Source organism: Kogia breviceps, chromosome 9 (assembly GCF_026419965.1).
Source record: "Kogia breviceps isolate mKogBre1 chromosome 9, mKogBre1 haplotype 1, whole genome shotgun sequence".
NCBI classification, from domain to species: domain Eukaryota; kingdom Metazoa; phylum Chordata; class Mammalia; order Artiodactyla; family Physeteridae; genus Kogia; species Kogia breviceps.
In genome coordinates, this window is record NC_081318.1 from 7,911,237 (window position 1) to 7,923,616 (window position 12,380).

The 12,380-nt window shown below is 42.4% G+C and overlaps 1 protein-coding gene across 2 annotated transcripts in view; it reads right to left on the reverse strand.

The window, feature by feature from the left end:
- CNTNAP2 (contactin associated protein 2) overlaps nt 1-12,380 on the reverse strand; it is a 2,024,023-nt gene that overhangs the window by 193,613 nt on the left and 1,818,030 nt on the right. For both annotated transcript variants that reach the window (XM_067041938.1, XM_067041937.1), the window contains one exon: nt 7,667-7,903. In XM_067041938.1, the coding sequence (XP_066898039.1) occupies nt 7,667-7,903 (237 nt within the window). The remainder of the gene's footprint in view (nt 1-7,666; nt 7,904-12,380) is intronic.

Below are 12,380 nucleotides of genomic sequence, written 5' to 3' on the forward strand. Positions count from 1 at the left end.
AGTGAGAGGCCCGCGTACTGCAAAAAAAAAAAAAAAAGATAACGGATAAGGACATACTGTATAGCACAGAGGACTCTACTCAGTACTCTGTAATGACCTATATGGGGAATCTAAAAAAGAGTAGGTATATGTACATGCATAACTGATTCACTTTGCTGTACACCTGAAACTAACAAAACATTGTAAATCAACTATACTCCAATAAAAATTTTTTAAAAAGCAAAACCCTCCAGAAGATTTATTAGATTGATTATTTTCAGGTTCATGAAAGAAAAGAAATGGATAGAGCGTCAGCTGAAATCATGACTAATTGGTAGGAAATGATAGTGTATTATTTTTATAAACTTCATATTATTTAGAGTTCTCATTATTGCTGAAGAATGAAGAATAAAAACATTCAACAAAACACACAGGAAAACAAAAATGGATGTATCCGAAAAGGTCCAAAGCCTGGTAGGTATTAGAAACTGGCACAAACTTGAAAAAATGTTATTTATCCTAAACCCAAAGCAAAGTCCCAAACTGTGTCCTTTCTTTTGTTTGGTGTTTTAGAAAGGGTTTGCTTGCTTCTACGACTGATTTTTAAATCCCTTTTTCCAGGAAAGCTAATTAACCAGGTTTTCCTTTATAGCTGGGACCCCCAAAGAAAACCCCAGGCCAGGGGGAATGTTATTTACCACCATGAAATTCTGTAATAAAGTCGCCTGAACTTGCTGGCCATCTCTGCAGCTTTGACCTTTTGGAATCAAGCCGAAAGTATTTTCTTTTATCCATGAGAATTTATGGACCTTTGTCCACAAATATTTTCTTAACTTCTCTTTTTTAAAAGGTTTTAATGAGATTATCTTATGTTTCTATGATATTTTTAAGTTGTATCCTAAGGTCTGAAGATTTAAGAAAAGTATTAATTGAGGAGTATTTTCCCTTCCTGAATAGCATTGTAAGAGGAAGAGGAAAAATAATTCAATTCTTTTTCCTGTAGGCGTTCATCCAAATCTATAAAAGCTCCTGTTCCAATTGGAAATGAAAAAGAAGCCGGTGAAAAACATCTCTTCCTGCCGGTGTGAGGTGTGAAACTCTCCTCCAAGCTGGGATCAAGACAGGGTAGGTCGACCTGAGGAAAAATGGCCATTGTTGCCATTAACTAGTTTCATATAAGGATGAGATCCTAAGATGCAGAACTCCAACATTTCTCTTCTCTTTCTCCTCCACTTGTTTTATCGTATTTTAAATTAATTAATTTTCCCTAAAAGGCCTCAAACCCACTCTACAAGGGTAGCCCATGGGTTTCCTCCGCTCCCCGTGCAGTGCCTGGAGCCAGGGTGAAGCGGAGTTTGTAAATATCCAAAGTGCATTGGGCAAACCCACCTCCCCCAACTCGCCAAGAAACATCCCTCTAGGAGGCAAGAGCGGAGATCCCCTCTCCCTTACGGGTTGAACTTGGACTTGAGTCTAGGTCTCCTTTCAGCAAAACAGAATCCTGAACTCTTTCAGTGCTTTCCTGTCTCCTGATGGGCTTTGTATTAGGAAGGGATGCAGCAGTTGCTAAGGTGACCCAAGGTGTCTCTTAACAGGGATGGGTCCCTTGCATCAGGAATTGCACTTGCGGGCATGACCCCCGGGGTGCAGAGACTGTTGTCTCCGCCTCGTCTCCGTCTTCAGAATATCCGCGTATTCCTCGGCCCATCAGGGTCTAGGCTCTGGAGATGCCATTTTCAGCTCCAGGAGAGTATGACTGTGACCACAGTGAAGTCGAGTGGACATTTTATGATGCTGCCATTGCGTCTCAAGTAGCAGAGAAGCAACCTAGAACTCAGAGGTAACGGAAAGGATGCCAGTGAGACATCTGGCATTTAAAGCTTTCCTGGAAGGATTAAAGGATGACATGATTTAAAGTAAAAACAAAAATACAAACAAACAAAAAAAGAAAGAGTGCTGAGACTGGAAAGTGACATCTGCTGCCTGACTGCTGGGCGCCAGGTTCTCCATCTGGAGATGTGCTCATACGATTCCGTGCGATCCTCCCAATGAAACTAAGAAGCAGGACTGCGTATTTCTGAAGCCCAGGCCGAGTGGAGGTAAACCATTTGCTCAAGGTTACACGACCTGCAAGTGAGGAAGCTGCATTCAAACCCATGTCTAATTACATCACCAGTTTTCTATGTAGGGACTTGAGTTAGCAATGAAGAGTTTCTTCTGTATAAATAATTGAGGTCATAAACTGTTAGGCAATGTCGCGGCCCTTGCGGGAAGAGGAGGAGGCCTAGCCGGACCACAGTGAGGGTGGCGTGCGCTCGTGTGACTGCAAGTGACGCTAACACCGCAGCTGTTCACCAGCCTCCGTCACTCGTAGTCGACGCAGTCCTGGGACCTTGGTCCTTCTAATTTTGGACTTTATCTGAGTAACAAACAAATAGTGTTTGAGAAGAAAAGACAACTCCCTAAAGTCAGGAAATGGTTTCTGAGTATTTAAGGATATGTGCTTCTCAGCTGCAGTCTTGGTTTGGCAGACGAACATGAAAATTTTTATAAAAAAAAGAGAGCAGAGAAGTGAATTAGGAGATATTTTTGTGCCTCTTGATGATAAGTTCTTGCTAAACTTGGCTCAGTGAAGGAATCCTAATGAAGATCTGTTCCTGGCAGCCTACGTGACAGCTCATTCGCATCTCCTGCTTCCGAGTGTACTAGATTGTCCTGGTTTTGTAGATATAAACCATTGAAATGTTTTGAAAATTTCAGCATAGTCAGACTAAACTCTACTTTCAAGGCTCCCAGGCATATTAGGTGTTCACTGAGTGTTTGTTAAAGAAATAAATCAATAAATGATTACAGCTTACACCTAAATATGGGGAGAGAGGGAGAGAGACAGAGAGAGAGAGACAGAGAGAGAGACAGAGAGGGAGAGACAGAGGCTCTGTTCAGATCTTGTATTCTATTTTTTTCTTACGATAAATTCTGCATCCAAGAATGTGCTGATTTTTTTCTACTGAATCACAATAACTAAAAAGCTTTAGGACTGGGGGTTCTGTTTTTAGTTTTATGTGAACCTGCATGAAGGACCAGGCCTTGGTGAGAAGCAGTAACACACAATGGTGGTGAGGAACAGGAGCTTTGAGTCAAACCACCTGCATATAAACCCCAGTCCTGCTACTTACTGGTACGTGAACCTCAGGCAAGAGACTAATACCGACTCGTGTCTAAATTTCCTTCTCTGTCAGGAGGGGAAAATAATAATAGTACCTACACAGGGCTGTCATGAGTATCAGGTAATGTTAACGTAATTAAAGACCTTGGCATACTGCCTGGAACATAGCAAGTTCTCAACAAACGACAGCTGTTACCATTGTTAAATGCAGGAATTAAGAAGCATCACAGATTTTTATATGCACTTGTATTGATTTCCTAGGGGTGCCATAAAGAACCACAACCTGGGTGGCCTAAAACAACAGAAATTTATTCTCTCACAGTTACGGTGGCTATAAGTGAAAAAAATCAAGGTGTTATCTGGGCCACGCCCCTGCTGAAGGCTCCAGGCTCCAGCTGCCTCTTGCAGCTTCTGATGGCCCTGGTGTCCCTGGTTTGTGGCAGCGTCTGTCCAGTCTCTGGCTCCATCTTCACATGGTCCTTTCTGTGCATCTGTGTGTCTTTCTGTGTCCTCTCCTCCTCTTGTAAGGACACTCCCATTGGATTTAGGGCCCGCCCTAATCCAGTACGACCTCACCTTAATTACATCTATAAAGAGCCTATTTCCAAACAAGGTTACGTTCTGAGGTTCCGGGTGGACATGCACTTGGGAGAGAGGGAGTATTCAATCTGCGATTGTTTTCAGCTACAAACATTTAACATAGAAATTGCTGTCGCTGCTATAGGTCTGTTATTTTCCCTCTTGCTTGAAAATAGAAGGTAAAGTTTGCTTCTAATCATGTTGCTGATTTCTGGTTAGAAATAAAAATGAGGTTGATGGTCATAAACGTGTTTTGAGGTTTGACTATCGGAGAAGGAATAAGTCTATTAGAGAAGACAGCCTTTGGCATGTCCAGGCGACTATCCATTTGGTCCCCAGTGGGGGTCCCCGCTAATCCTGGGGATGACAGGCCCACAGCCGAGCCTTCCATGTAGGCTGGGGTTTGCTCTGCTCCCCGAGGAGTCCACAGCCTCAGCCAACGGGCTGCGAAGGAACCGTGCCATGGGATGGAGCTGTCTCCACTGAGTTAAGTGGCTACTGGTGGGTGGACATTCTGAGAAGAGGGGATACTGCATGGCTATCTGTAGAGATGAGGTGAATGGCTATGTGGTCCAAATTACAAGAGTTTCCAGGATGCCCTCATGCTCTCTCCAAAACCTGAATTTTCCCCCAGTTAGCATTCCTATTTAATAGCTCTTCCCTGGGAGAGCTAACACCTTAAGTGATGATCACGTCTTTAGAGGTGCATTTGACAAAGGGCTCTGGGAGTTTTTGATAAGAGATCAGAGGAGGGCAGAAAGGAGTGTCTCCTGTCTCTACTTTGCTGGTGGGGGGCAGTGACTATCAATGCATCACTACAAAGCAAAAGAGCATCATCAGGAGGGACCTGCTGGAATCCAGCTTTGTCTCCTGAGCTTCATGAAGTGGCAGCACAGGGCAATCTGATTTACAGATGCAACCATATATCCTTCTCTCTGAGTCAAAAGAAAGAGAAAGTGGTCTATGTCGGTCCCACACTGGTCCTAGTGTGAGCTCCTCACCCGGCTAAGAGTGATACCAAGTGTTTTTATTTTCATACAACTTGGCCCCAACAAGGCAAACCTTCCTCCAGGGCCCATCTGAAGGGTGATCGCTTTGAAGGCTTGTGAAAAACTGGGCTTTGTTAAATGTACTAAGAGAGAGATTTTTCAAAGGTAATTTAATTATATGCAATTTTCACCTGAGATGCTACTCCATTCCAGATAGTGTGATTACACGGTATAATGACTTCTGGTTAATAACTAGATATTTTCTAACCAGAGACAGTCAGGTGAGTCTTGAATGCATGGGGTAAGAACTCTGTCGCTTAGTACTTAGTTCTTCCCTAACAGAGGCAAAAATGAGGAAAAAAAGAGGTGATTCATCATTGTGTAAAGATTAGAAAACACAGCAAAAAGATAAGAAAATAAATACTGGTGTTTTCACCCCCCACCCAGAATAATGACAGTTAATATTTTGAGGTGTTTCCTTTTTTTAAAAAAAATAAATTTATTTACTTTTGGCTGCATTGGCTCTTCATTGCTGCGTGCAGGCTTTCTCTAGTTGCAGCGAGCGGGGGCTACTCTTCATTGTGGTTTGTGGACTTCTCATTGCGGTGGCTTCTCTTGTTGCAGAGCGCGGGCTCTAGGCGCATGGGCTTCAGTAGTTGTGGCACATGGGCTCAGAAGTTGTGGCGCACAGGCTGAGTTGCTCCCCAGCATGTGGGATGTTCCTGGACCCGGGCTGGAACCCGTGTCTCCTGCATTGGCAGGTGGATTCTTAACCACTGCGCCACCAGGGAAGCCCCTGATGTGTTTTCTTACAGTTTGCTTTCCTCGTGTGTGTGTGTCTGGTTTTGTATAGACATAGAATCAGGCTGTGTGCGGTTATGTTGGGACCTGTTTCACTGAGTCAGCAAAATATCGTGAACATTTTTCCATATTCACAAGCACAGAACTATTCTAGCCAAAGAAGGCCCGCAAAGCACTTTCATGAGCTCACGCTTCGGCAGGTGGCTGTGGCCGCGCTTTCTAGAGGCTGAGTTGTTTGGCTGTAGCCTCCCTGGAGGTGTGGTCACAGGAGCTGCTGTTCTGGGAGGTGAGACCCTGACCAGAGGGAGCGCCCGGCTGCAGGCCTCAGAGGGGAGACCCCGTCCGGGAACGAGCCTGCCTTCGTGCAGATGAAGCTTTCCTGGGTTCCTCTCAACCAGCACCACCTTCATCCTCCCCAAGTCAAGAGGATACTTGTCTTGACTTAGAAGGATGCCCACAAACACTTTCCAAATATGACATGCAGTTTTTAATCTTAATTTTTTTGGGTAAAGCCACTAATTGAATCAAATGTAAACCCATCCTGCTAAACAGATATTCAGAGAATATTTAGGGATCTTTTGTGTAAACCCTTTGAAACAATGTCAGTGGAAACTCGCGAGCTTCCTTTGACCTTATCTTGAACGTTGGCAAAGCTGAAGGGTACATACCTTGGCTTTTCAATTGGTGAATATTGCGTATTAACCCCCAGAGGCTGTGTATGAGCCACGGTACTTAACCTAACTCTCCAAAAATAAGGGGCTCCTGATTTTCTTTAAATTGGCACTTATGCAGTGGAATCTCTCAGGCATTAGCGCTTACTTGATTGCATTCAGACACCACTTGGGCAAGGGAATGACTGCACTAAATTAGCATCAAGCACAATGAATGGTAATTGCAAGACTGTCATTTCTACAAGTGCAAGATTAATGTGTTCTGCAAACCCTTCGCACCGTGTGCCACGGGAAAATCACGGAGCCGTGCTGTTGCAGGCCGAAGAACGCACTGTAACAGTGGTGGTAACGCGCTGTGGACTATTCAGCAAAGTGTTTTTGTCTCACGCTCATTCTTCAAGCCCTGCCTGACCTAATTTCTATGCTCATGTTATAGCCTGGATGTACAGAGGATGTTGTGGAACAATTCCTCCTTCTCTGTGGCATCTCGTGTGAATAATGCCAGAGCCTAAACAACCCTCCACGTATTCATGAGAGTATGAATAGGCTCTACTTACGTAAAGCTTCTTATAAAGAGATGCACCAGCCGTTCACGGGGAACTTTACCCAAATGCTATACATTCATTTAGAAGGAGAAGAGTGAGTTACGCACATTTCAATCGTAGCTTAAGAAGAGCGCCAGCCCTGCCTCTCCCCATCTCTCTCCTGTCTACAGGTGGGAAAGGAAGCCACAGGCCAGTCGAATGAATCTCTTCTGGTCGTGCAAGATCACAGGGTCTACCCCGAGTGACAAGCATAAGCGTCAGGCTCTTGGAGTCAGCTGACTGACTCTGCAGAATTTATTAGGGGTTAATCATTCAAGACTGAAATAATGCAGTAATAACAGGCCTATTAGATGTGGTATCTCAGTATTCCTGCGGTTTAGTGGAGGCTGAGAACCTCCCATAGAGGCGTCCTACAGAAGAGTGATACTAAAGATAATGACAATAACTGGCCAGAGGGGCTTTCTTGTGAGTCCAGCTTGAATCCAATCTCTTAGCAGCTGGGGGAGGGCGTGGGCATTAAGCCCACTGGGCGGCACAGATAGATTCACTGCAGGGATCTACAGGTCCAAGATAATGTGCTGACCCTCTGACTCCCCTGAGTGGGAGGGTCAGGCCCACGTCCTCTTTCAGTGGCCGCTTACTTTGTCACTCACCATTAAGGCATGATATGGCTATTTGCTTTGTAATGTTCCAGCCAGTGAAAAGTTTGCTGGAATTTGGGGGAAACTCTGCACCACACTCAAGGATTCTCTCATCTAAATGAACAACAAAGATTAGGGAATAGTTTAGGAGACTTCCTACCTGAGGTGGGAGAAGAATTCCAAATACCTTACCCTCAGAATGAAGTATGCCTGGGTACAGCTGAAAAACCACTCAGTAGATGATCTGGACTTCAAAGATGTCGAAAAATGCCTTTGGAAACTGGCTCTGACTTACCTTTGTTGCAAAATGTCCCGTCATAGGCTGTGTTGGAGCAATCGCAGGAATACCCGTGGTACTTCTCTATGCATTTGCCTCCATTCTCACAGTTCGCCCCGTAGCTGGTGCAGTGGCCCGAGCACCCGGATTTGAAGCCGGATGTGACCTTTGCTCTTTCTTCCAGGTCCAGTGTCACCCCATTCATCCTCAGCGAGCGGATGCAGCCCAGGAAGCCCTGCTGGCCTCCGGCACCACCTGGGAAGACAGAAGGCATGGAGCTCAGATAGAATAACCTCTGCTGTGGCTTCTGTTTCATTCATCGTTCCTCGGACCACTGTGGTGGGAGATGAGACTGCCAAGTGCAGGGGGCACGCTCACTGTCAAGCTGGTCCTGCCTAATAGAAGAGCTTGCAGCTTCTTCCCCTTAGGCTATAATGCCGGATTAAAAGAGACTGTCTTCTGCGAAGCAATACATTTGCTATAGTACTAAAATGTTTGGAGACACACACAAATGATATAAGCTGTTTTGGAAGTTTAATCTGGTTTCCTATAGAAAAGAAGTTTACTTCTTTACTACTCTCTAAGTTCTTTGGTTTTTAATCTCATGGCATTCAGTTCCACAGCATTATCTATTGCAAGAGATATAAAAAGGCAGAGGGACATGAATATATTAGCATAGTTAACAAGTCAATTAGCCGGAGGAAGTAGATCCATTTGGAATGTGATTGTAAGTGCTGGTTCTTGTCTCAAGAAATGCTTTGCTTTGAAATTCATGTTAAGGGTTCCCAGGGTTTCTTGTCTGGGGTGGTTGGAAATTGGAATTGATAATTTTACACAGAAATCAGTTATACCACATTTATTACCAGGTCAGTTTAGATTTTATTGTTTTTGTCTAACTGCCATTGCAAGACACATAACACACAAAATAAATTCACTGTAATTTTCTGAGTAAGTTATGGAGTTAGAGGTTCATGAGCATGAAAATATTAAAATATTCCTAATAAATTTCATAGAACGGTTCATTGGAGAATTATATCACAGGTGGATTGTATCTATAATAACCTCAGCTATGATTTTCTTAAGCAGCTGGTACGAAAGGAGCAACTCAAGTTTATAAATATGCCTGTATTTTAGACTAACAGCTTTTCTAGAAATTAAATAAAATGATAGTAGTTAAAATTATTAAAAGAAATCTGATGGGATTTAGAAAAAAGATATGGTTAATAAAGTGAAAGTTACTGTTTATTGAGGGCTATGTAGTAGGGACTCTACTAAGCATCTTACATATGATATTCACCCGATTCTCACAACGACCTGGCCAGGTAGGCATTGTTACCTTACGCCCGTTGTACAGATAAGGAAACTGAGGCTTAGAGAAATTAAGTCGTGTACTCAAGGACTCATAGCTCCAAAGTGCCAAAGCGGTGTCAGAGCTGTCTTATTCTCGAGGCTGTGGTCTTAAACTCTGTTCTGTGTTGATCGTCTAATGCAGAAGAACTTCAGGGTCTGGGGCGCCACAGACGTAGATGTTTCTGAGCTAAAGATCTGAATGTCTTTAAAAGTGGCACGGTCAATAGGATTGGCAGACTTTGGGCAAGGTTGCACACTGGAGATTGATTCTGATCACTTACTCCAGCATCTTGAGAAAAAGTGTGCCATCTAGACGACTCATGAGACAGGGCTGGTGGATCAAAGGCTTTAGCTGCAGAGATGGATTAGCCTTTAGCCTTTGCTTATGCCTGTGAATCCTCAGCCGTGAAAGAGCAAATGACTTGCACTATTATCTTTATAAACCCAAGCCTTGCAGTCCTCTCATTGGGCAGTGCATAGATTTGAGTGATGATTCTCCAGGGATTGTTATTTTTTAATAAAATATTTAAATAGAAGAGGATTAATTGAAGGGATCCCAATGTCCCTTTTGATTAGAGGTATGGGAGAGTAGACGGCAAAAGAAATGATCAGAAACAACCACTCTGAAGGATTTCCCATTTTGCAATCTGCTCACCAGCACCGCTGCACCTCTGGGCTAAGGGGGATTTGGCCCTTTGCTATGATCTGGAAGAATTTCAATCCAGTAGTCACTCTTTGTGTGTCTAAATTTCAATTTGGCATCTATCGTTTTAGCAGCTATGGCTTTTGTTCTTGCAGTAAGGCTTTCCAAAGGGCCTTTTCGTTCAATAAATGCCTAGCCATTTAAATTTTCATCACTAGTCAATTAAGAAAATTATATCCTATCAAAATATGCTGAAAGTTTTAAGTCGTTGTTTTTAGATGTCTGCCTCTCCCTTTCCCCTGGTTGCAAATGTAATAGTTTTTCATTGTGGAAACCATAAACATACTGATAAGCAAAATGAAAAAGAGAATTTGTAATGCTACTCAGATAGAACGACTTTCACTTTTAGCAAATAGCCTTTTCTACTTTTATCTATGAACAGAGGCTCCGGACGCACAGGCCCAGCGGCCACGCCCCACGTGCCCAGCCACTCCGCGGCACGTGGGATCTTCCCGGACCGGGGCACGAACCCGCGTCCCCTGCATCGGCAGGCGGACTCTCAACCACTGCGCCACCAGGGAAGCCCTATCTATGAACATACATGTGTAAAAAAAATAAAGGAAAAAGAGGGGTATATGCATTGTTTTGAACTTTGCTTTTTTCACTTAATATATCGTAAAACATTTTTCCCAGCAATAAATATTCAACTACAACATCTTGCTTAACATCTGCATAGCAGCCCACCCTGTGATGCACTGTAACTTACTTTGTCATTCCGCTACCATTGGACTTTTTAAAGTTTTTTAATTTAATTTTATTTTTTTACTAAGTAAATTAAAAAAAATTTTTATTTAACATCTTTATTGGAGTATAATTGCTTTACAATGTTGTGTTAGTTTCTGCTGTATGACAAAGTGAATCAGCTATATGTATACATGTATCCCCACAGCCCTTCCCTCTTGCATCTCCCTCCTACCCTCCCTATCCCATACTACTGGACTTTAAAGCTTATTCCAATTCCCATTTTATATGATACTATAATAAATATCCTTGTAAAAGCCTTTATATACTTGTCCAGTTTTTCCTTAGAATTAATTCTTAGAAGTGTAATTGCTAGGTACAAGGGCATAAACATTTAAAAGTCATTTGCAATATAATTTCCTCTCAGAAGACTTTATCAATTTGTATTTCAACAATAGGGTACAAGATTCCTGCCTTCTCCACACCAATTCTAATACTAGGCAGGATACTTTTGAATTTATAGGCTAGAGGGGAAAAAAAAAAAGAGTTCATTCTTTTAATATGCATTGCTTCAAATACTGTGAGTTGAATAATTTTTATGTTTTCCTCACTCTTATTTTTTGTTTCTTCATGACCTTTGCTTTTTTGGGGGAAACAGGAGAATATATATTTCTTATTGATTGATAACAATATTTGGGTCTTTAATTTTTTGTTATAAATTCAGCAACTACATCCTTCCAGTTTGTGTTTGTTAACTTGTATGTAATGTTTATGTAGTCACATGTATCTATCTTATTTTTATGACTTCTGCCTTTGATATTAGGCTTATAAATACCTTCTCTAATCCAAAATAATATAATTATTCAACTATATTTTCTTCTAGAACTTTTATGATTTTACCTTGTTTAACATTTCATTCTTTAATCTATCTGGAATGTATTTTTTTTGTGTGGTACGCGGGCCTCTCACTGTTGTGGCCTCTCCCATTGCGGAGCACAGGCTCCGGACGCGCAGGCTCAGCGGCCACGGCTCACGGGCCCAGCTGCTCCGCGGCACGTGGGATCCTCCCGGATCGGGGCACGAACCCGTGTCCCCCGCATCGGCAGGCGGACTCTCAACCACTGCGCCACCAGGGAAGCCCTGGAATGTATTTTAATTTGGAAATAATTGACATTTAACTGTGTCAGCAATGGTTGAGAGTCTGAGATTTTTTTAAAAAGACTCTTTAAGTAAATGTTAATATGACCAAAAAAATGGAGATTTAGAAAGCGTCAATTGGTAGAGAAAGTACATCTAGATTAGGTCATATTTTAATTACATCATTTAGGTAAACATTTAGATATATGTATATATGCTTCATTATGTACACACACAGGCTTCATTCAGTAAGAGGATTCAGGGGCAGATTTTTCTGTCTCTCTGCCTCTCTGATTCTTTCTGGTCTTGTTCTTTCTGAGCTTCTACACCTGCCAGTCTTTCTTCCTGCCTTTGTGTTTGTGTATCTTTCCCTATCAGGACGATTGACTGTTTTTGGTTAGTTCTGTGGCTTTCATCAAATCACTGCATCTTTCTCAGCATCAGTTTTTCTTATACACAAAAGGAGGCTGAAGTAGAAGTCTCCGGTCCTTCCAGCTCTAAACTACTTTGGTCCGTGATGTACAATCTCTTCCTCTGGGCTTATGTGTCCCCCTCGCTCCATTTCAGCAAATTACTGTCAATTTCTGCTAAATTTCTTCTTGCTTCCTTTTTACTCTTTGCACTGCTGCCTGACCTTTTTTCCCCCCCCTCCTTCCCTTAATTGAACATAACCTATGACTATAGTCTAATTTGTATTTGTTGCCTTCATTAAATAAAATTTTATACTCCCTCTTCTTAATTTACAAAGAATGTAAGTGGAATGCCATTTGTCTCTCTATAAAGGAAAACTAAATAACTTACACTCTTTTTTAAACGTGGTCCCTGATTTATTAAATGGGTCAGTGAGCTGGAAAGTACTTT